Source organism: Fundulus heteroclitus, chromosome 23, assembly GCF_011125445.2.
Source record: "Fundulus heteroclitus isolate FHET01 chromosome 23, MU-UCD_Fhet_4.1, whole genome shotgun sequence".
Classification (NCBI taxonomy): Eukaryota; Metazoa; Chordata; class Actinopteri; order Cyprinodontiformes; family Fundulidae; genus Fundulus; species Fundulus heteroclitus.
Window position 1 is genome coordinate 3,185,906 of NC_046383.1, and position 25,699 is coordinate 3,211,604.

Here is a 25,699-nt window from a genome sequence, read left to right on the forward strand (position 1 = left end):
AGATATTTGTTGTTGTGTTATTTTGGGATGAAAGACAAAAAATATATCCATTTGTTGAAAAACTTTACCTTTTAATGCAGTCTTATAATAACTGTGAAAGTTTTAGAAAACACTTGAGCCCTATGGGGGAGGCTTTATAACATTTATAACATGTTTCCTGCCAGATCCACCTGGAAGTGTTCTTGGTACAAAGTGCGTATTTCAGGTTAAAATTGCAGTTTGTTATGGTAGGACTGAGAAGGCTTTTACACCCCACGTCTTCCACATGGCCAGCTGACATGTAAATGGTGTCTAATGGTTGTTATGGAGCCTTTTTGTCAGTGTGATTTCAGTTCTTACTACATTTCCCTGATATTAAGCCTTTTTAACCTCTTTTAACATCAGTTTGAAGCTTCTGGTGGCTAGATAAACATATCCCCGTGCCTTTTTTTTACAACTTTTACAGTTTAAACGTTTTTAACTACTGTTCTGAGTGTAGATTTGGGCAGGTGTTTAAGAGAAAATAGAAGTTCTTAGACACAATGACCAACTTAAGAGTTTAAGAATACATTTGAAAAAGGCTTCTGTTACATTTATTTTACAGAATGTATGCAGGGTGCCAGAAATCATATGTCCATTAAGAATTACACATAATAACTGTCTTTTTTTAGCTATCTTTACCAGGGAAGTCAATAAATGTGGAAGACGCTATAATGAGTTCTGATTTTAAGTCGCAGGTTTATGTAAAAAATATGCCTACTATGCCATGTTGTTTTATCAAAAGCTTAAAGAAAACATTTTTTATTTTATTTTTTTACCCCTGAGGAAATCCACACTGGGGGTAAATGATAGCCCTGCAGGTAATTTCTGATGCATCTACCACTGTAGCGACCTTAGCTTGGTCTCTAGAAACAACATGGTAGGAAATATGTATTAAATGTATAAATTGCGAGAAACAAATTGTTATGTCAGTACTTTTTCTCCCTTTGGTTTTTATCTCTGACCATAATTTAGTTTTTATTTTAGCCCGTTTTGTAAGTGCTTGTAGTTTGGCTTTGTAGAATCACTGTATTTATTTCACGCATTGCATGTTGTTAGGCTTTAGTCTCTTCTTCCAATACAGTGATTTTTCCGCTTAAAAGTTGGCTTCTCATTTTAAGGCGATGTTCTTCACAAACCCCGTGTTTGTGTCAACAGCAATAAACATCTCTGAGCAATATGTTCCTTTTTCTTTTTTTTGGACTGGAAAAGCAGCACCTTCACCCAGATGCATCCATGACAAATGCTGAGTAAAACCCACAAAGTGTTTTTTCTTTTTTGTTTTTTTTTGGGGGGGGGGGGTTCGAACAAACACAACTATGTCGTAATAGGTGGTGTTGATTTTAATTGAACCACATGTGGCCATTCATGGAGGAAAAATCTCGACATTGCTTCAACTGGAGAAGGAATAGAGGGAGACAAACGCAATCTATGAGTCATCAGCCACCCTCTCACTCGCCATATGAATCATACAGTCCACACATGTACAGACGGTGAGCATCAGAAAGCCCCTTTCTCAAGTCTGCTCCGCCGCCTGAGTGAGAATTTCAACAGGAATTTTTGTTAGTCTTTAGTCAGCAAATATATTGCCGGCAGAGCGTCCTGAACCGAGGAACCTGTGTGTGAATCATGAATGACATACAAGGTTTTAATTTAATGTAGACCTGGTACATGAGTAATAATGTGTTACGCTGTGACATATGTTTTCGTTTAGAAAGATGTCGGACCAGGCTTCTGTTTTTTTTTTTTTTTTTTTTTTTAACAAATGAATATATTTCAGGACGCTTTCTTAAATATCCAGATATGTAGAGTCACTTACAGAGGGAGCTCTTGCACTGCAAATGGGAAGACAGCGAGCCAAATGACAGGAAGAGAAGGAAGTGTTGAGTGAAAAATAACTAAAAGTCCAAAAAAATAATAATAATAATAATCAAGGACCGGGTTTGGAAAAACAAACTCAGTGTGTGAAAAAGCAAATTTGAGAAACAAAAGGGGACTTTAAAGCACCTCTCGTCTTCTGAAGCAGGTGGCCTTGTTGCTGTTGTTCATTGAAGATTAGACTTTTAAAAATTGACAAAAATGTCAGTGAGTTAAGCAGAGAAAAAATCATAAAATTGTCTGTTGTAGGGTTAGATTGACTTGCATAAAATTATACTCATAGTTGTGTTATTTCTTTGACGATAAAATACATGTTTACTCATAATCTTGAGCATAAATTACGAAATGAACTATAGGTGACTATACAATAAGTACTAGCTTTGCATCGACTCTTGTGGTGGAATCCAATCATTCCTATATCAATAAAATACACTTTTCTTTATTTACACTTGTCTTCCAGTTCTTAAAATTTGTATTACTTCATGTCTCACGGCAGAATTTTTACTTCATCTTTCACTTATGTGGGCCATCAGAAGATTGGCATCAGAAGATTTAAATTAATTGAAGATCCCTGTTGGGGTGTGCTGATGTTGGGCAGTTGTCGCCTTGTTGTGCAACAACCACTGCTGCTCTAGCTTTAGACACAAAGGATTTAAATAGCATGTAGATCATCCGACGGAAATTCATATTTTACTGCAGTAGCACCATAGTCTAACTCTGAAATATATATATATATATATATATATATATATATATATATATATATATATATATATATATATATATATATATATATATATATATATATATATATGGTCACTGCTAAGTACGGTGGAGAATGTGTGATGGTGTGGTGTTGTCTCTTTTGAAGGGGCCAACTGAACAATGTTACAGCGTTACATTGATACTAGAACATTATAAATAATCTAATGAAAATAAATAATTATGAAACTATAATCAGCATCTTTTACGAGGAAAATGATGTTGTCTGGCTAATTTGAATGGCTTGCAATGACTGTTTGGATCAGTCATCTCCACATTGCCTACACCAGTGGCAATGTGGAGTAAAATGTGTGTTAAAGCAGGAAAACATCTAAAACATGCAGGGCAGTGAAGTTTGAGGACCAGGGTTGGGAAACACTGGTCTTCACATTGTCCGGAACGCTACAGCTTGTCTTTTAACAAGCTAAAAAATAACATATTGCCAATCCTGGCTTCTCTCAACTGGCGCCCATATTAGAATATACACTCACCGGCCACTTTATTAGGTACACCTGTCCAACTGCTCGTTAACACTTAATTTCTAAGCGGCCAATCACATGGCGGCAACTCAGTGCATTTAGGCATATAGACATGGTCAAGAGAATCTCCTGCAGTTCAAACCGAGCATCAGTATGGGGAAGAAAGGTGATTTGAGTGACTTTGAACGTGGCATGATTGTTGGTGCCAGAAGGGCTGGTCTGAGTATTTCAGAAACTGCTAATCTACTGGGATTTTCACGTACAACCATGTTTAGGGTTTACAGAGAATGGTCCGAAAAAGAAAAAACATCCAGTGAGCGGCAGTTCTGTGGGCGGAAATGCCTTGTTGATGCCAGAGGTCAGAGGAGAATGGCCAGACTGGTTCGAGCTGATAGAAGGGCAACAGTGACTCAAATAACCACCCATTACAACCAAGGTGGGCAGAAGAGCATCTCTGAACGCACAGTACGTCGAACTTTGAGGCAGATGGGCTACAGCAGCAGAAGACCACATCGGGTGCCACTCCTTTCAGCTAAGAACAGGAAACTGAGGCTACAATTTGCACAAGCTCATCGAAATTGGACAATAGAAGATTGGAAAAACGTTGCCTGGTCTGATGAGTCTTGATTTCTGCTGCGACAGTCGGATGGTAGGGTCAGAATTTGGCGTCTACAACATGAAAGCATGGATCCATCCTGCCTTTTATCAACGGTTCAGGCTGGTGGTGGTGGTGTCATGGTGTGGGGAATATTTTCTTGGCACTCTTTGGGCCCCTTGGTACCAATTGAGCATCGTTGCAACGCCACAGCCTACCTGAGTATTGTTGCTGACCATGTCCATCCCTTTGTGACCACAATGTACCCAACTTCTGATGGCTACTTTCAGCAGGATAATGCGGCATGTCATGAAGCTGGAATCATCTCAGACTGGTTTCTTGAACATGACAATGAGTTCGCTGTACTCAAATGGCCTCCACAGTGACCAGATCTCAATCCAATAGAGCATCTTTGGGATGTGGTGGAACGGGAGATTGGCATCATGGATGTGCAGCCGACAAATCTGCGGCAACTGTGTGATGCCATCATGTCAATATGGACCAAACTCCCTGAGGAATGCTTCCAGCACCTTGTTGAATCTATTCCACGAAGAATTGAGGCAGTTCTGAAGGCAAAAGGGGGTCCAACCCGTTACTAGCATGGGGTACCTAATAAAGTGGCCGGTGAGTGTATATTAGAATATATTTATAAGTTCTGGTGATTAGTGGTTCTGGACCTGTCATATTTATGCGCTCTTCTCAACCTCTACACCCCTCTGGTCAACCGGCCAGCTCCTTTCACGTTCCAAATTGAAACATGAAGTTGATCGGGCCTTTGCAGTGGCTGCCCCATACCATTGGGATAGTTTACTCCTCATATGCGGGCTGCTGAGCGTGCTGAAACTTTTAGATCTGTGCTGAAAACACATCTTTTCTGCTTGGCCTTTGAATGAAGTAGAATATTAGACACAACCGGATCTGATGGATTCAGGTTGTGTTTGGTATTTTATGTCCTTTTGTTTGTTTGTTCCCTCTTTTGTTTTATTGTTTACGCTTTTTAACTTTAGTGAATTGTCAAGCATTCAGGTCAACTGCTGTTGTTTTTAATTTATTTAAGAAATTCACATCGACGCATAAATTTCCTCAAATAAAGCGAGGGCTTTTTCTACAGTTTTCAATATTATATTATGCCACTCCTATGAAAGATACATTTATTTTAATTCTTTTTGCACATATTTTCCAGAGGTGCCAACATGTGTGGAGAGCACTGTGTAATGGAGCACGATTCTTTCCCCCTGAATCATATTCTTATCAAATAAATGTTAGAAATGGGAGGGCTGCTCTTATTGCCCATGAGTCAAACTCTAGTTTTATCTCCTTGCATCATTCGCATTGCATATTGCGTAATTATAAAACTTCTGCAAACGTTTTTTTCCTTATTTTTTCATGTAAAACCTTTTTTATTCTTCTGCTATGTGGAAAAATAGTTTCTTTAGCAAATTGCAAAGCACATTTAATCTTCTCAGAGTGTTTACTAATATTAATCATTCTTATGTATTATCATGGTAATGATAAGAAAGATGACAAGATGGAAACCTTTAAGAACAATACATCTCAGAAACGTTTCTAAAATGGAAATCTCGTGTGTGTCGGATTAAATTGAGCATGTCTTACAATGAGGAAGGATTTCTTTGTGCGATACTTTAGATATCTCGTTGTGGGTGTTCATCTTTGTGTGAGCACCCATGGGCTTACACCCGGGTAATTGCTGCTGCGTGCTTGTACTGCATATTAATTGAAGTTCTGTCATACTTAAAGTGTTAAATGTGTTAGATCCGAGCTGGATTTGTATAATTGTAAATCATAAGGCAATTTTCATAGACGCCTTCAGCTCAAGCACGCGGAGACCTAATCAAAGAACGTGGCGGTGTAAAAGCATGTCCGTCGGATATTTTCTCTCACCAGGTGCTTTGCAGATGTCAGACCAGTCGATAAGCCACCTAAGGTTTTGGACTTGCTGGATATAGAAATGTCAAGTGAAACATGAAGGTGTGAGGTGAAATTGTCTCAGCTGTATGCGATAAGGTCCAGCTTTGAAGCTGCGAGTGAAGTAAGTGGCTGGAGTTAACCACTGCAGTGTATTATGACCGCCACACCCCTCACACTGGAAGCTGTTCTGGTCTGCTACGATCAAACACGTTTTCATCGGCCTTGTTCCTCTGAACGCAGACGTCTTTTAAGATATTTCACCTTAATTCCCAGCTATTTTCCCTGTTTTTGGTTTTATATCTTCTCTTTCTATTTACTTCGTGGCTTTGAGCAAAAAGATTATCAGTTAGATAATGTTGTTGCCTATTTGCACACTATAATCTCGGAATATCCAAAGGCACATCTCCGTAAATGAAGCCTCAAATCATTGCACAAAAGCACCTTATTACCTCATTATTTGTTATCTGTGACTCATGAAGGATGAGTTCATACATTTTTGTTTCTACAAATAATGCCTGAAAGGTTCTGCTTACATTTGGGTTCAGTCCTCACCAGCCGGATAACCCTAAATAAAATCCACTTTAACCAATTTCCTTTAGAAATAACATGATTACTGAATGTTGTACAAAACCACGTAAACCTACCAAAACATGGCGATCTGCCTGATCCAACAGGCTGAGCGAGGAGAGCGTTAATAAAAGCAGCATCCAAGAGACGCCCGGTAACTCTGGAGGACCTGCAGAGATCCATAGCTCAGGGGAAAAATCTGTTCCCTGTGACAAGTATCAGTCATTAACTCCACCAATCTGTTGTTTTTTGAAAGAGCGGCAAGAGGCAAGCAACGTTAAGCCACGTTTAGACCCAAGGGGGACTGAATACTAATGCATGCTTTACGTTATGAAGCATTTATTTAAAAAAATAGAACCCCACTTCAAAGTTGTGCACTACTTTCTATTAGGCTATCACAAATCCCCATAAAGTACACCGTTTCTGGATGCAACATGACAAAATGTAAAAAAAAGAAAGAAAAAAAGTGGGATGTGAATACTTTTGCAAGACCTGGTGTCATGGCTAATATTTTGGGAGGGCACACCCTGTTTGAAACCTGTTTCTTTTTGCTGCTCACCTGATGCTTGATGTAAACATCTCATTGCAACACCAACCTCTTTGTTAACAAAGAGAAATGACTATGCCCAAGAGTGCAACCGCTTTTTGGATGGCTGGCTGTCAGGAGAGGGGAAGTAAACCATGGCACCTCTGTGGCTCCCTCGCTCCTTTTTTATTGCAGAGGGCAGAGACTCTCATTGGGCACCGGCACATCATCCTGACTGATTTCCTCGGCACTTTCTGGGGAATTGTCATCACCCAGGTCAATGTCTAAACTTTCCCATGCATCAAAATATATTGTAATTGACTCCATTTGTAATTCCTCCAGAGATCTGGCACTGGGCTATAGCTCTGATGGCTGCCAAAAGCAATAAAGTCTCACAGACATGACCCTCATTGTAAACAAGTCCTCCCTCCAGAGGGTGAGGTACAGGGAGATTTTTTTCTCTTTCTCTTTCTTTTTTTGCTTTCTCTCTCAGTCTTACTCGTACATTCGTTCGCGTTATACTTTCATAATGATGCCACCTTTTATTCTTATCAAATTGTTCAAATGATTTGCTTATTTTTGGAGTTTGTATCTCGTTAAAGTATTAACACCTATATAACCTTTCTCACATTTGGTTATGATACAGCCACAAATTCTGGATTTTATGGGGCAGACAAATTACATTTTCCCGAATTTTTGTAAACAAGAATCCAAAAGGTGTGGCTTGCATTTACATTCATTCCCCCTTTTGCTGCAATTACAGCCGCACATCTGGAGACTGAAATTTATAAAGAAATCTCTGAAAGGATCTACGAACACCATTTTTAAAGTAAAGTCACAGCCTCTTAATGATATTTATGTCTTGGTCCTTCTAACACTTTAATAGCCAGTTTAGCTTAGGCTGTGTTTTTAGGGTCATGGATCTGTTGAAAGGTGGATCTGTCTATCCCTCAACTCTGACTCGAATAAAGATCAGCATCCCCACAGCAGGATGCTGCCACCAACAAAGCGGTTTAACATGTAAGACAAGGTCTCACCTGGCCAAAGTTCATTCTTCGTAATAGTTTTTGTGTCGACGTGCTCTTCCACCTGGACTGTGTGCAGCTCCTCCAGAGCTACCAGGGGCGGTTTGCTGTTTCTCTTATTAATGCTGTCTTTGGAGGGCCTATCATTTGGGTGGGTGGCCACATCTTGGTAGGTGTGGAGTTTCTTTTCATTTTCAAGATGACATATTGAACAATTTGACATGAAGTGTTCAAACCTCAAACCCAGAGGAATTACTTCTAATAATGCTTTAAACTTCCCCACAACTTTATCTCTGACTTGCCTTTGTTTTCCTTTATCTTCATGATATGATTCCTTTATAAAGTATCCAAAAGAAGCTAAAAAGGCCTTCACAGATAAGCTTGAGATTGACTCATTGCTCCCCCCCCCCCCTTTTTTGTTTACTAATTTGGTGAGTTCCTAAGGCCATTGGATGCACTGGATTGTTTTAGGGTTATCAGATGAAAAGGGGCGTATTACATATGCATGCAACACATTTCCAATTTTAATTGATTAAAAAAATATGTAAAACATTAGTAGAATATGGTGTATGGTTTTAAAGTGGCAACATTTGTAAAAGCCAGTTATGCTTTGGATTAAAACAAATCATAGATGTCAACTGAAACTATTAAGAGTGATGTTCCAGTATGTTTTAGAGAGGTATTGCTAATATTTTCATGAGTTTCCTGGTTTGTGTGGGGATTTTTTTAGGTTTTGTAGGGTGCTAGCGCCTTTTATTGGCAATAACCAGACAGGAAATTAACAAAAACGAAAGGTGGGACAGCTGTACAGCAAAGGGCCTGCCTCGTCAAGGACTATTACGCCCTTAGATGGGGTTGCCACTGTACTACTACGCATCGTTCCACTTGCTTGTACTGCATTTAAAGCAGTGTGTTGTATGCAATCAGGTAAAAATACTATTTAATAAGAAATATAATTTGAAGTTTAATTTGATTATTTTTGTCTTTACATCAGATCATATGACATCATATGAGTTAGAGAAAGTGCCACAGGATGGATGGAGGATCATCACATCTAGTCAAACCAACACATTTGTTCTCATGTTAATATTTTTGGTACACAGAAATCTTTAGGTTGAATAATGAATGAAAGAAGAAAATAGAGCAATAGGAAAAAAATATTTACTGTTGCAAACAATTATTTAACCATTCATAGTATTTGCAGCTGATCTTATGCAAATTGTAACTTAAATGTTTGTATTGATAAATAATTTAGCATAACATATGTGATAAATATTTTGAATTTGATAAATAACTCAAACTATTTACTTATTTATGCCGCCATAACAAAGCGAGAAGAGGATATCTGAACACTGAAGCGTAATGTTTATAGATTACACTGGGCCACCAGCACTCGCCCCATTTCTTTGTTTATGCTGTCCATTAAATTTTCTAATTTGCCACTTTCTCCTGCCTGCTGTTCGGAACATCACATGATCCGAGATAATCAGAAAGAACAATGTGACTGCTGCGCCAGAGCAACGATATTACTCTCGCTGCTGCAACTTGAGAGGCTGGGATTCCCACAGAAAGGGGAGCACAGATTTTTGTCTTCGTGTCTTTCACCTCTCCTGCACAGTAATCTGCCTTCCACTACATCGCTAATTCACTTTTAGATGCCACCAAAAAACCCAAACCTGAAATAAAACTGATTATTACTGTGAGATAAACTAGTTGTTTTTGAGTTTTATGAGATTTGATTCATGGGACCTACTTTAGGCGTCTCATCATGTGCAAAAATCTTTCCCAGGTTGCCCCCTCGTGTTGCATTTGTGTGTGTGTGTTTTTATTTATATATATATATATATATATATATATATATATATATATATATATATATATATATATATATATATATATATATATATATATATTTACTAGTCGTGTTTTTTTTAGGACACTTTTGAAACCTGCTGTTGTACATCTGGTGGAATCACAAGTACTGTCTTGAGTGGCTGCTATCAGCCCCGGTGCCCACTGTGTAGCAAGAGCGCAAGCCAGCTGTCCTTTAGAGAGTTCATGTAGAAGAACTCCACTAAATCCAACAGTACTGTGTGAGTGCTGAACTGCATTACTAGTTTTTTGCTTTTACCTTCTTTCACCTCTAATGAAAAACAAACTGATGTCAAGACAATTCAAAAAAATTCTCATAATATAATCTTCATCCTATTTCCACTAATATATTGTATTTAATATTTGGTTTTAATTACTTTTGTTTAGGTTTAGAAGTTATAACCGGTTGATATGAGCAGGTAAATGAACCGGTCTTCCTATCGTGGTAGAGGATTCAGTCAGTTCCTTCCACTCCTATCTTTTATTCTGACCAATCATGAATGACTCCCTGACCGAGTTCCCCTGCGATGGCAGTGACTCTCTGTGCAACAACTAGTACCAGGAGGAATTTGAACACGGACACGTTTGTTTTTCTTCGGCTTGAGCAAAAATTGTTGGTGCTGGCCAGCAGTACGCAGCAACAGGTGAGGGAGGGGCGGTACTATGCTACTTTCATCAGCATCTCCTTGGGAAAACTTAAGCCTACTGTATAAGGATAGTATGATAGTCATTAAGTAGTACGTTTTAGAAATGTTCTAAATTTATTATAATTTATTTATTTATTTATAAACTGCTTTGAAAGCCAAATGGCTGTACAGGTAGTGAAAAACTAAATGAAGAATAAAAATCCTTAAAAGCAATAGGCAACAAAATAAAATATAGCAAATATTTTTATACAAATACGACCCAAGCCTTTCGTATACTTTCGCTTCACCAAGGTTGTAGATGCACTTACGAAAGACCTTCATCTTAAATGTATCTAGCGTTTGACTTGGATTCAGAAAGCGTGTAGATTAATTTCTCTGGAAGTGTTAAAAAAGGAGCCATTGTTCTTTGGAACCTAAGGCAGTATTGAAAGAGCACTCTGCTTGACAAACTGGAATTATTTGTCTATAAATCAAAAAGAAAATTGCCCCTTTTACAAATTACCCAACGGAAAGTTGACATGTTCACATTATGGTGGTTGATTTGGTATTGTGAGCAACACAGTGTGTTTCTCTGACACTTTATTCGAGTGGTACGAGGCAAACATAATGTGTTCTGTCTTTATCTCGTTTTGTTTTTCTTCCTTTCCTCCCCCCTTTAGGAACGAGGAATGTGCCAACAGCTAGTGTTACACACCTCATATCAATAAATATGTTAAGTTGGAACCTTGTCTTTCAAATTGCCTTTTGTCTTCCCTGCTCTCTCCCTCTTGTCCCCCATACATCACGCGGCCTCGCCGTTATTTCCTTAAACTGCGTCTGTTAAAATACCTATGCTGCTCTTCCTCACAGCCCATTACTAGAACGTCCAACCCCGCCCGTCCTCTGCTTCTCCTCTGATCTACCTCATATGCATTCAGGAGGCTCTCCTGTTGCCATATTTTTTATTTATTCTTCTTGGAAATTGGAGTATCACTTTTGTTGTAGATTTACTAATTATATCCTGAAGGAATTGGTGGTAGATTTTGTAAACAAGTGATTATCTCAACAATGAACTGATACTACATGCTGCACGTTGTTCTAAAAAAAAAAAAACATTAACAAGCCTATGAACGTATACAATGTGGTGAATAAGAATAGATTTGTTCAGGGTAAGCAGTTCAGTCTCTATATTTGTGTCAGTGTGTCTCAACGGTGGGCAGCTCCTGTGTAAACAATAGTCTGTTCGGAAGTCCCATGGCTGTGCTCTGATCCTGTTAACAGCTCCCTTGAAACACCATCACACTTCGCTTCAGCCACTATTTCTTGGCTACAGTAGCTACTATAATCAGTGTTTCAGCCAAACCATTACTCAGTATTATCAGTCAGGCCTCAAGCTACTATAATACTACTATCAGAAGGCACAGTGCCTGACAAAGACCTCCCAGCAGCTCCGTGTGAATGTAATTGTCTCTTTTCTTGCATCATCAGCCCACCTCTCTCGCTCGTTCGCTTCCCCCTTTTCACCATTAGTGAAGCGAAGATCACAGTGGCAAAGCGCATGGATCTCAGAGGCCCTATCAGTGGAGAAACAGGCTATGTGAGACTGCGCTTTGCTCAGTGTCATTCCCAGGAGTGGAGTTTACGGGAATTGGGGAGGAGGGGCTGGGAATCTCCCAGTCTGTCTAGCCAGGCAGCTAGCTGTAAAGTCCAATAATGACAGAGAGCTCAGGCTTCACTCTCGCTAAATTACAGCTAAACCGTGTGTGGGTCTGGTAGAAACGTGTGTGTGTGTGTGTGTGTTTTAGAAGATTGTGTTTTGGGGGTTTGAGAGCAAATGGGCAGCTACGTTGCTGTTGTTTCTGAAACTGAAACCAAATGTAAACTTTGAAACTTTTATTAATAAAGATGAAGATGGTTTGTATTTTACTGATGGGATCCTTCCCACTATCCCGACACATTTCCGTAGCACTGCAGATGCATTCAAGTGCGTCGGATAACTTCACATACAGCTGAGCTCAAAATGATTCATACCTGGCAGATTTAGATGTACGGTAATATTGTATTCACTTGTACAAGTTTCTGATATGAGACGAGATCGGTCAAAAAATAATAACGCAAAAAAGTATCAACTTAAAGTTATTTTTTTCTACATTTTATTCAGATATGACATGATGAAAATTATTTATACCATTAATATGGTATTTATACCATTAATAAACAATGAAACAATCTTTACCGGCATTACAGAAATCAAGCTCTTTGACTATTGTTAACCAGCTTTTTGCATATTTTCCACCCATATTTAGCAGATTTATCATTGGTGATGAAGCCTCCTTGCTATCACCCTAATTCTAGGCTGGGCTCCTCGGAAAACACTGATATTACTTCCAGTCTGAACATGTTGCTAAAATGAACAGATTCGTCTAAATCCGCCAGGGCTACGGGTAATTAACTGCATACCGGAAATGAATTGAAAGGTTTTCCATCCACTTCTCTCTGGGCCAAATTTAGCCAGAATCGCATTTCAACGACAAAGCCTCTAAAGTTATTTATATTGCGTCCATATGTGTGTGTGCATCAATACAACTAGCCCCTTAACTGCAACCTAACCATGGTACTGCATCCATGCTCCTGTCCCGTCTGATCCCATTAGACACTGCTTGCTGTTTGAAGTTTCTACTTGAAAGGCCTAATCTGAATACTGTGGATTTCACAGCTACTCTGCAAACAGTGATTACAGACTGATTAATGAGCCACAGCAGACACAACTACACACTGTAGCCGTTCTCTCTCACACACACACACACACACACACATACACAGACGCAGGCTTTCTAGGACACACACAAATTGAGTTTACTGTAGACAGTTTGTCGCAACACACAGTCTGCCTCAGTTGCAGCTGGTTTTTCTGTAAATGCAACGTTTGCATGGATCTGTGTTGATGTTATTAGAGCGGGATTTTTTTATTTTTTATTTCCAGTAAACCTAAATGTTGATAACCATCTATTGTCTTCTTTTCTGTTTTTTGTTTATTTTGTCGTGTTTTATTTGTTGTTGTTGGCAGTGTCGGCTGAAATCCTGAAGGGAAGTCTGGCCACGATGGAGCGGCAGATCCAGAGGCTCGAGAACGACATTGAGAACTTCCCCAAAATGGACGAGCCCCAAGATAAGTTTGTGGAAAAGATGTCTATATCCTTTTTTTATTTAATCTGATGACTCTCACACCTCTGCACAAATCATTTTGCTCCATCCTGAATAAATCTGTGTGCCATGTTGTCGGTACTGCTCGTAACGGCGCGTGTTTGTGTGCTGCCCGGCAGTGGTGGGCAGTTTAAGTCACTCGATGTGATAGGTGACACCCAGGGGAATGTGGGGGAATGGATCCGACTGCCTTGCTGTGAAAAGTTGATCAGATCTCCCTCTTCATTCCTTCCTGTGTCCCAAGAGTGAAATCGTGCCCATGGCTATTTTTACTGCACTCTGCCACTGCTGCCTGTCCCCTGAGGGCCTCTAATAGGGGCTTCTAGCCCCCTCACACCATCTTATCGCCTATCCCTGATTTCATCTCTTGACCGGCCACACAAGCCTCTCCACAGAACCATCTTTCCTCGTGGCACCGCTCCTGTTTCGATAACAGAGTGCTTCTCTCCAACCCGAGCATCTCTGCTCCCCCCCACCACCCCCCAAAATTAAATTAGCCTTGTCCCTGGATTTTTTTCAGCATCTTGTCTAAGAAAAAAGGTCCTCAACCTGCAAGTTTGATCTGTGGTGAAAATCAAATCTGGTGTCAACACCCTGAGGTTAGGTTCCCTTACATTAGACAGAATAAAAACATTAAAACACTCTCCAGGATCCTTTTTGTGGTTCCTAACATAATAAAAAAATGATACAATAACCCTCTTGAGTTGAAAAAGTGAGTGGGTGTACTCATACACTACCTGCTGACACACAACCTGATACCTGCTTCCGTTAATCTGGTTTTTATTTACATATTGAGTGGTATAAGAGTGATGGTCTAAGATCACATAAACAATCTACTTCAAATCCCCAAAAAGCATTTAAAGAGGGGAAATTAAAATAAATGAATAAACGTCCGCTCTCACATGGCTGCTGATGGTTCAGGAGCAGAGCTGGCAGGCAGGAAAGTTGCTCTGCCCCCTGATGCCAGTATTGATTCCCTGAATCCTTGGAGAACCGGAGGCTAGAGTGAGAGGAAATGGGGAAGTGTAGATTTACTGCAGTATGGCTCTGTTTCACTGTCTGGAGCTCCTCCCTAGAGGTTAGCAGTGAGAAGCCGGCTGGCCATGACCTGAAAAAAAAAAAACCCTCCTCCCCTCCTCCTGCCGATCTCAGCCGGCTGTTTTGTTGTTGTGAGCTTAGAAAACTTCGAAACTCTGATATTTTGGTTCTTACCTCTCCTTTTTATTCTTTTAAACAACGACTTTTTTAGTTGCTAGTGTCATAATTATGATGTATATTTAGAACAACTGTAAAGAACGATTCACAGCAAACTTCCACGTGTTTCATTTTTGCCCATTCTTTGTGAAATAACTCGAGCTCACTGACATACAATGGAGAGTTTCTACCAACAGCAATTTTGAAGTCTTGTTAGGGTTCTCGATTGGATTTCAATCTGGCCTCTGACTGGGCCGTTCTAACACATAAATATGCCGCAGTCTAAATGTTCAGCTGTATTTCCGACTCATTCTCAAGTCTTTAGCAACCTCTAACAGGGTTGATACCCTGTATTTAGCTCCATCCATCTTTCATGTCCCTGTAGAACAAAAGGATCACCACACATGCTGCAGGATGAAGTGAAGTGTTGGTTTACCATCACAAATAGCCTTTTGCATGCAAACCAAAAAGTTTAATTTTGGCCTCGTCTGATCTGAGCACCTTTCTTCCGTATTTGCTGTGACTTTTACAAAGCTTATAGCTTACTTTACACAATTACTTTCCTACTGCCACTCAATTACAACAAATGGGCTGAATACAAATTTCATCCTCATGCCGTTCTTAGCTTTCAATCACTGCTTAAAAGAGTATTCTGTATATAAAATAGTTATATGAATTGAGGACATAAAGCCATGCTGACATAAAATATATGAAATGTGGCTAAAAACGTACGCTTTTTTAGATTCTGGTCATGTTTTTCATGTGGAAAAGTAAAAGGTTTAATTTTTGTCTCTCCCCGCCTGTTGGCACGATTCCAAAACTCATTACGCTCCCGTCTCTCAGACATAATTTCAGCTAATTAAAGTGGGCTACATCTGCCATCTTTAGCAGTTTTGTGTCCATTTCAGTGGAGAAAAAAACATGATTGCAGGTTAATTTGAAAACAAGTTTAACTGACAAAAATACCTCTCATTTGCTGTCGGTATGGTGATATCTCTCTAAAACCAGACAGATAAGAAGTGTTGGCTTTATATATCTTTATTGTTGGCCCAGCCATCTGAGAATATAACAGAACAGGGAGGGAAGCGATTGATGTTTTTATGTCCAGGATGTTAACCTTTGAATTGTTCTCTCCTTTAACAATATGCCATCTCTGCCATTTATTTTCTCTCAAGGTACCTAAAATAGGTAACAACATTTCCTGTATTTTTTTTTTTTTTGCCATGACTGTAGCAGAACATGCAACACTGAAAATTGTACATTATCCTTTAAATACAATTTATTTAGCCATTTTACCAGTTTACAATGTAGTCAGTGCCATTTATATCGAAGCTGGTGGATGCAAAACAATTAGGTGCAATTAAGAGAATAACAAACAAATGTTTATTGTAGAGATTTCATATTACATTTATGAGAGATGGTAACCTGTATTTACGCTTTGTTTTCCTTTAGAAAATGCAAACACCTGTATTTGTATTATGTCTAGAAAGGTTGGCAACCGTAATTCCATGTGGTGGAGTCTTGGTATGTAGGTTCATAAAAAAAAGCTATTAAAAATAAACTGTTATGATCTAGTGCCCGATATCCAATGTATTTTTTTAAAACTCTGACCTGCCGATACATGTTTAATTGTTCCAATAACTGTCACATATGAAAGTATAATAAAAGCTTTCTATTTCATGTTCAGTCGCGGTAAAACAATTAACTATTTTAAAGCAAAGAATGGTTTAATGCGGAGTCCATATTTCTAAACAGTTTCTGTTTGTTTGTTTGTTTGCATTACAGTAGCAATTGGCACAGCTAGGGTTACTAAAACAGTGATCTCTGTGTATATTCATAAGAAAGTGTTGACCTTTACCTTCATTTTGAGATTCCCAAAAGACTGCCAACATTTTCCAAATCCAGCACGTTCCATAACAACAACAAGTTTATTTAAAACTGCCTTTCAGAGCACTCAATTCAGGAAGGTAACAACAATAAATCATGATGAAAACAACACAAATAAAAACGGTTACATTGCACAGGTAATTACAGCGAGTAGGCATTCTTGAACAGATGTACTTTGAGTTTAGACTAGAAGTGGGAAAAAGTGTCTGTTTTGCTGCTGTCCGGAGGGACAAAATTCCAGAGTTTGGGAGCAGAAAGGAAGAAAGCTCTGCTCCCCATGGTGCTAAGATGGGAAGGAGGAAGAGTAAGGTGACTGGGAGAGGAAGATCTAAGGGTGTGGGAGGGAGTAGCGATGTGAAGAAGATCAGAAAGGTAGGGGGAGTGAGGTTGTGGATGGCCTTGAATGTGTACAGAAGAATGTTGAATTCTATTCTGAATCTAACCGGGAGCCAGGGGAGCTGCTGTAGGTCTGAAGTAATGTTGTGAAATAAGGGGAGTTTGGTAATAATGCGAGCAGCTGAATTCTAAACCACTTGAAATTTATGGAGGGATTTTTGATAAAGACCAAAGAGAAGAGAGTTAGAGTTACAGTTACAGTAGTCGATGCGGGAGGTGACAAGGCTATGGACCAGAACTGATACAGAGTGTGTGGAAAGGGAGGGATGAAAACGATTAATATTGTGTAAATGAAAACGTGCAGACAGAGTGATGCTATTGATGTGAGAGGTGAAGGAGTGAGTGCTATCAAAGATGACACCCAGACTCTTGACCTGTTGTGAAGGGGAGGCTGTAGAACGGTCAATTGAGAAAAATAAACTGTCGAATTTGGGCAGTATGGATTATGTTCCTACAATGAGGATCTCAGTTTTGCTACTGTTTAGTTTTAAGAAGTTAGTGCTGAACCAAACATTTATTTCCGACAGGCTGGAGGTGATGGAGGAGGGTGGGAGTGTAGAATTTGCCTTTCTAGATAAATAGGGCTGGGTGTCATCTAAGTAGTAGTACAAATTAAATGCTAATAAAATAAAATGAATGCTAAATTTCTAGAAAATATTCCCAAGCGGAAGAAGGTAAATAACGACAAGTAGGGGTGCCAGGACAGAGCCTTGGGGCACGCCGGTTGTGAGTCAGGATGGATGGGAACTAAAGGACTTTAGTTGAATGAACGAAGTGCATTCAGAAAGATAAGAGTAAAACCAGTTAAAGGAATAGAAGGATGAAGGAGAAGGATGCAGTGAGAAATTGTATCAAAGTCTACACTCAGGTCTAGAAGGATGAGAACAGAAAATAAACCGGAATCAGCTACCATCATGAGGTCGTTGGTGATTTTTATGAGAGCGGTTTTGGTGCTGTGGCATGGACAGACACCAGATTGGAATTTCTCATAAAGGTCATTATGGGTTAAATGGGAGTAAAGTTATGAGGCGACTGTTTTTTCTAGTGTTTTTTTTTAAACCTTAGTCTGTGTTCCAGACCGACCAAGGTTGAAAGCGCAAAATAATGAAAAAGAGCAACTTCACTATAATCCTGTTATCTGCTGAACGTCTTGCACTTTCACGGCATGAACTGAACATGTCTCAGCATGTTGTAGTATTCAAAATAGCTTCTGACATTCCTGTGTAACCTCTGAAAAGTTAAGTCAAAGTTTTCTTCCCTTAGTAATGAAGAGTATTGTCATATGCTACCCTGATGGTGCTTAGGTGATGTGTGCTCAATGATTGGGTAAAAATCGTCCAGGGCAGATATATTGGGGCATCTATGATAACTAGATATTGACATGTGCTCGTGGATTTTGTCATATTAGAGTTGATATTTATGGCAACGGGATTTCTTATTGCATTTACAATTATGTCTGTGTGTGTGTAGGTGTCTGCTTTTTTTTTTTTTCAAGCCCAAGGCTAAAAAATCTGACATCTTGGCAAATTTCTCTACCGTGTTAGAACCTCTAAAAGATCAAACGTTTGGTTGTTTTTGTGTTCTCAACCGCAGCGATAGAATGAAACTAATATGCACAAACTAGATAGACAGACAGACTTAAAAGACCTGCCTCTTTGTGGAAGGTTTTAGTCATGTGAATATAAACAAGCCAGGGACTGCACCAGCCACTTTATTAATCCGTTCACTTTATTGATCTACCTCGTTGCATGGTGTTACCTCTGCCTATTTTATTGCCTATTTGTTGCTTGTTTGTTCTTCTGGTGCTTTATTTTAGATGCTGGTTGTTGTCAGTGCACGTTGCACCATGGGTCGGTGAGGATCGACGTTTCAATTTGGCTTCATGTCTGGCATATATAGCAAATTGAAGATAAAGCTGACTTTGACTTTTGATTCCAACATTTGCAATGAGCTTCAGTAATGCACCGCTGATTGTTGGAACAGTGACTCTCTTAACAAGACTGCTGTTTATTTGAGACTGACAGTTCCATCGCTACACGAGGGATAGAAGAGTTAGAGTAAAGATGCTTTCTCAAACTTTATCCAGGGATGGGGAAAAAAAGGATGTTGGCTCTTTGAAGCATGACAGATGGAAAAACAACACCAGCTAAAAGTCATGCATTTGATGCTTGAGCAACCCTGAAAAAGTTAAGTGAAGCCCTGTTGTCTTGACTGTGGTGGCCTGTGATGAATGAGACAGTTAGTCTTTAAGAGTGTGTTATAGGTAGAAATAAATGTATTGAAATGGAGGTGTAATTTACAAGACATGTGTGGATAAGTATGAGTCACTTTTTAGTGTGAATAATGTTTTTGGAGATACATTTTTTTTAAAGAATTATTTCCTGCTTTTATTTGTATTGAAATGGGACTTTGTTTTTTTCCACTTTTTGTTTGCGTACTTTCCTTTTGTTTTCAATTTGTTTTTTAAGCCTGAGAAATTAAATCGTTTTAAGCAAAAAGTCAGTTAAGAAGTTCTGAAATTACAATCTTACCTTTTTTATTTAAACCTGTTGCCTGAAATGATAGCAGAAGAAAATACTGAAAGAAAGGAAAAGAGAACGACTCACCAGAAGCACTCCATTTGGCTTTATTGATACATTTTTCTCTTTCCATTACTATAATGTATGCAAATTACTGAATGGAGTGTTTGTTCAGCAGTTTAGTGATCTCTATCTGTCGGAAGTAATGGGGGCCCAGAAAGGCTCTACAGTTGAGGCACAAGCCCCTAGAGAGCCTTATTTCACTGCAGAGGCTATTGCTTTCACATGCACCATCTCTCTCTCTCTCTCTCTCTCTCTCTCTCTCTCTCTCACACACACATAGAATTGCGTTTTTGCTGCTGGATGGTAGAGAGCAGAGTAGAGGGAAACTCTGTATACTAGAATATTGATGTGGTGAGGAGGCTCGATGGGGTGCTATGAGAGACCGGGCAGAAGCTTGATGAATGCTTGGACTTGTCTAATACATCTCACTGTGCTGCACTTAATGACTTAACCCAACATATTGATATTCAGCTTAACCTTGTATTTGCCTGAATACCAGAGTCAAAGCATTTTGTTGTCTCCACACATTGCGCGACACAAAGCCATCTACAGAGGAAGGTGCATTACTTGTGTTAGACTTTCCGGCTCTGGAAATAAGAAATCGCTGTGGTAGGGTTTCTCTATTAGAGTTTTTAGGGTTGGAGCTTGTTTGTTTTCCCACGACATGCTTAGAAAAGAACTTGAGCCCTAATTCTCCGTCCATTCATTTATCAATTTGTCTGCCCCATCCAGCAGAAAGACCTCCAAAGGGGAACGCCCAGGTGGTATCCTTATCAGGTGTTCAATCAATCTCAACTGACTCCTTTCGATGCAGAGGAGCAGTGACTGTACTTGCCGCTTCCCACTCCATCTCTAAAGCTGGTCCTTGCCAACCAACAGAGGAAGCTAATTTCAGCTGTTTGTGTACCTGGGATCCTATTGTTTTGCTCATGATCGGTATCTCATGGCCATAAGTAAGGATCAGAAGTACATGGAGTAAATTGAGAGTTTTGGTTTTTGGCTCAGGTGTTTGTTTTTTAGCACAATAAACCGCAGCAATCCATCCTACCACCAATTTTGAACTAGACACCCACATGCTCAAACTCCTCTGCTTGAAGCAGGGACCTAACCTGGAGGCTTAGAGATCAGTTAACGGTGGCCTCAGATTTTCATGCTGGCAGCTTCACACTCAGCAGCAAACCACTTTAGTGCGCACTGGAGCTTCTTGGTCTAGAAGATCTTAAAAGAACCAATTCATTAGCTAAAAGCACAGATGAAAACCTAAGGTTCCCAAGCCAGATACGCTCCTCCTCACAACTACACCTTGAGATACAGTTCATCAACACCTTAAACAGAATCCGTGACAAGGGACAGCCCTGGTGGAGTGATGATGACCAATTCATTTGAACCCAGTATCGAAGCAAGAAAATCTCTAAAAAATGCTGGACACCCACCCTTCCAGGACTGGAATTACCCTCCACTGCTATGTACTTTCAAATCATCTAAGTCTGTTTGCCTGCAGATTATTCAACTGTTTTGACCGGATAGACCCACCTGGATTCAACCTGTTGCTTATGATCAAGTTTTATTTGTTAGAAAATAATAATTCTTTACCCAGGAGTTTACTTGGAGTTGGTCTGAATTTTTAGACATGTTGAAATTGTAAAACTCATTGGTAAATCAAATAGTTTAGAGAATGCAGTTTACTGCTTCACTGGCACCTTCGTTTGAAAGCCGCACACCAGTAGCTGGTTCTTTCAGCAAAAGTACAAACCTTCATTTGTTGCCGATACCTACTAATGGAACCTGGAGACTGTAGTCCGTTGGATTTGGGCCCGCCATCTTCAAACAGTCAGTTTCTGAAAGCTGCTTAGTCCACCCACACGGGGTCGGTACAGATGCGCTTTTTTTTTTTTTTTTTTACCAGGCCTGAGGCAGGCCTGTAACACTTTCTCTGTGGTTTAAAAATCGACAGAAAAATTTACACAGGTTCCACATTTGTGTTGTTGCAGTCTTCACCCTGATTTAGCTCGCTCTTCAAAGTGGGAGCTTCACTGAAATATGTTTATGGATGGCTCTTGTCTAAGAGAAAGTGTTACATACCATTGGCTTTGAGGTTGCTTTGTGGAGAAGTGCTTTACGAGGCACTTATTATCAAATAAAAGGCTGTCAGTTGTTCTATTTCACAGCTGGCTGATTGTAAGTAGAAGAAACACCTGCATTTATTTTCCAGGTAAACACTACTGTTTGGAGAGGTTCCAGTGCATTCCCTCTTACAGATTTCTTCTGTTTATGACAGACTTGCATATTTCACATAAAAGAAAATGCAATACCAGAGAAAGATAGTCTTAGTAAATACAGCATGCAGTTTTAAATTATATTTGCTGAGGGGGAAACACTCAAAACGAGTCTGTCCTGATGACAACATATAAGTGCTGCCGTTGTTAAATAGTGAAATTACTGTTGTCAACTACATTTCTTGATTAACAATTATTAGCCACAAACACACCCAAAAACTGCTGGATTTGTAGAATCAAGACATGTTTGCGTAACTTAGGATCTATCTGACAACATTAAGGGGGTCTAAAAGATCCCAAAAAGCAACACATCACCCCCGATCTAATTTAATAATAGTTAAAGAAATGCATGAACATCTAACAGTCTGGAACCTAGCAAGACCTTCTCTTTGGGACTCCTGTGAATCAGAGTAAGAACCTTTTTCCATAAATCGAGAAAACATTGCACAGTGGTCAACCTTCCCATGAGTGGCTGATCTCTCAAAATGACTTAATTTGTACATTTGTGATTCATTTGGGAGATCACTAAAGAACCCAGAACAAAATCTAAGGCGCCCGAGGCCTAAGTCACAGGCATCAGTGTTCTTCTTTTAACAATGAGAAAGAGACTCAGCAAAACTGCATCCGTGGGAGAGTGCCATTCACTTGTGACTTTCAGCTGAAACACACTTGTGTTAAGCAGCAGGACAATGATCGGAAGCACAGTTGCAAGTGCACATCTGAAATGCTCAAAAACATGAAAAATTACTCTTTCCAGTGGCCTAGTCAAAGTCTGGACTAAAATCCAATTGCAATGCTGTGCCTTTTGTTCATGATATCTTTCCAGTGCAGCGGATTTAAAACAATTCTGCAAAGAAGAGTGGGCAAGCATTCCTCTACAGCAACGTCAAAGCCTCGTTGGAAGTTGTAGCAAATGCTTCATAGCAGTTCTTGCCTTTAAGACTTGCACAGCAGGTTTTTATGTCTAGGGGGCATTTATTTACACAAAAGACTAAGAAGGTTCCCTTATAGTATATAAAAAATGTCACTTAAGACACCATTTTGTATCTCCTCAGTTCATTATATTCTCAGACATTACTTTTTTTTAATGATGTGAAACCTTTAATTGAACCCAAAAAATGCAGAAACATAAGAAATCTGTAAAGGCGTAAATATTTATTTGTGTGTTTGAACAAGCCCTGTTCTTGCTGATTCGTTTGGTTTGTTTCTCTGTTTGGTATCTAATAAAAGTGGGTCAACTTGTACTAGAGGCACTTTTGGAAAGTCCTAAGAAAAAAAACAAAAACAAAAAAAACAATACAGAGCCCTCCTCCCCAAATCCTTTGCAGCATGTTAGCACTCCTTCCTAATCACAGCCTTCTTTTAAACCCCTTCCTTCACCCTGATGTGTGAGTTTTCCCCTGCTAATGAAATGCACTGTAAACTGCTTGGCCAATTAAGCAAAGCACAGCCAAACCATGTCGCCTTTTAATTACAAAGAAGAGAAAAATAAAAAATCTGTGGAAACTGCTTAAAAGAAATGTAGGTGCCTAAACTGTCCAATATCCTGCCCGAGTTCTACAAATGTGTCTTTCACCACAAGTTTAAGAGTTAGGTAATGACAAAGGATGAAGCAACGGAAAATATTGCACTCTTTGAAATAATTTTTCATAATGAATAATGCATTGTTAGAGGAGAAAGCAAAAATAAAATAAAATATTCACATTTTAATTAGCATTGACTGGATGAAAACTTTTTTTTTAATTAAACTTGGGACCTGCTTTTACAAGGTAAAAACCCATCTATTTTTTAACATGCACTCGTATAAATGTGTCATCTTCTGGTGTGTGATCAAGCTGCTATTGCTCCCCATCTCCTAATGGGTGCTATAGCAGAAACATTCAGGTGTGACAGAACGTTTTTATAAGTGAAACACTGACTCTGTGTTTTTAAGTGTACTTGGCGACACTGGTTCTTGTATATTTTGTAATCGGTGGTGCGAGTGCATTGGTTATTATATTAACTGAGTCGCGGCTGCCACAGACAAATTATCTAATCAGCAACGTGGTGCACTACTAGCTTAGCATGGCTTAAGGGCCTAATGTAACAAACCTCAAGATGCCAACACAGGCTATAATTTCATCACTTTGCAGCTGTGCACAATTTTTCTTTTTAAGTAAATCCAATAAAGCTCATATAAGGATGCTGGCTGTTATTCTTTATTTGCTCGATGGCGATTAAATCCAACTAACATACAAGGTATTAAAATAACAGGAATTGTTCCTTTGAGGAACTAATATTGCATGGAGTTATGAATAACCAAATAATGATATTAATATACAACAGAGAAACATGTGGCAGGGTTTAGTGCGTGGTTTCTGCTGTCTGCAGAAACAGTTACGCTATTTGGCAGTTATATGAAACCTTTATCATGTTTTTAGTTTTGTTTTGTAGTAATTAAAAAGGAGGCTGTCAGAAAAGTGAAAAATGTTGTTATACAAAACAGAAAAATAATATTTAGGTGAGAAATTGTACAGCCCATGTTGATGACTGTAGGTTACGTTATGTGGCATTGTTGTGGCATGAATCTTTTAACCAGATTTTTAAAAGCATAAATATTTATTTGTTGCTTTATGTTTAGCTAGCTCATAACATTAACATAGGCTGTTAAAAAAACACAATATAGTTACTCTAGTCCATCAAGTTTATCACCACTAATGTTTAGGTTTGTAAACTGACTCCTAGTTTTTTTTTCTTAAATAACTTTTAAATTGTTGACTGTTTAATTTGAGTATTAGAAACTTGTCAGGATAAGGATTAAATCTGTTAGAGTAGTAGGCCTGAACCTTTTTCTTTTTTCTTTTTTTTTTCTTTTTTTGCACCATGGACCAGTTTAATGTCAGATGATATTTTCACAGACCGGCCTTTTAGGTAAAGAAAACCAGCATAAAAACTGTGGTCTTTTTTTAAATAATAATAATACAAATGTATTATTCACCGATCTCAAATGGATGAAAAATAAATCAGTTCCAGCCCTCAGCTTGTTTCTTTGTCTAGCTAGAGGTAATGGATACACTGACACCCAAAGTGTGTTGCTTATGTCCAGCTTACTCAGTCATTTTGCTTTTTCACACTGCAACAATCCTTATGTACTGTCATTACGCAGCCTCTCCTAGAAGTTCATGGTAAATCACTTTAGTGGCACGCAGGATCAATTCTTCACCAATATAGTAAATGGCTTTCTAGCATTAGCAAAATGGTTAGCTAGTAACTATAACACTATCAGTATGGTCTGTCAGGATGTATTAATAAATCAACTGATAGGGTTATGAGTCATAGATGGATGTAATTGACAGAATCCAGTAATTTTTCAAAATAAAACATTTCTTTCCGTGCGGCCCGGTACCAGTCTGGGGGTCGGGGGACCGCTGCATTAGAGTCACTACAGGAACAGGGGTCTGCGACCTGTGCCACCAATAGCAGTTTAGTCCTTACAAAACTGCTTTTATTAACATTGTGTCCCAATTATACATAAATGAGACACAGATTCATAAAGGCAGGATGAAAGACTGTTCTTTTTAACTGTTATCTTAATTTTTTTTTCTTCCAAATGTCTGAATAGAATTTTCCCAACAGAATGAAATTAACTGCACAACTAATATTTCTTTGGTTCAGTCCTTTTGTGTAATTTGGCTGCAAATTATGTGCTTCATGTTTTTTTTAAGTGGGCTGTTTTTTTTTCAATTTGCATATGTGGCTGTTGGTTACAACTTTCTTATCACATTTTATGATTGATCAAGATCTGATTATTTTAATCCTTTTCTGTCACCAAATTAATTTTATTGGTTTGTGTCAGTCACTCTTTATACCTCTTGCATTTTTTTGTCCATCAAACTATAGCACA

At 39.0% G+C, this 25,699-nt stretch overlaps 1 protein-coding gene across 7 annotated transcripts in view; it reads left to right on the plus strand.

Moving 5' to 3' along the window:
• The window catches only part of diaph2 (diaphanous-related formin 2), a 510,558-nt gene that overhangs the window by 346,176 nt on the left and 138,683 nt on the right, over nucleotides 1-25,699 (plus strand). For all 7 annotated transcript variants that reach the window (XM_036127356.1, XM_036127360.1, XM_036127361.1 and 4 more), the window contains one exon: nucleotides 13,345-13,469. In XM_036127356.1, the coding sequence (XP_035983249.1) occupies nucleotides 13,345-13,469 (125 nt within the window). The remainder of the gene's footprint in view (nucleotides 1-13,344; nucleotides 13,470-25,699) is intronic.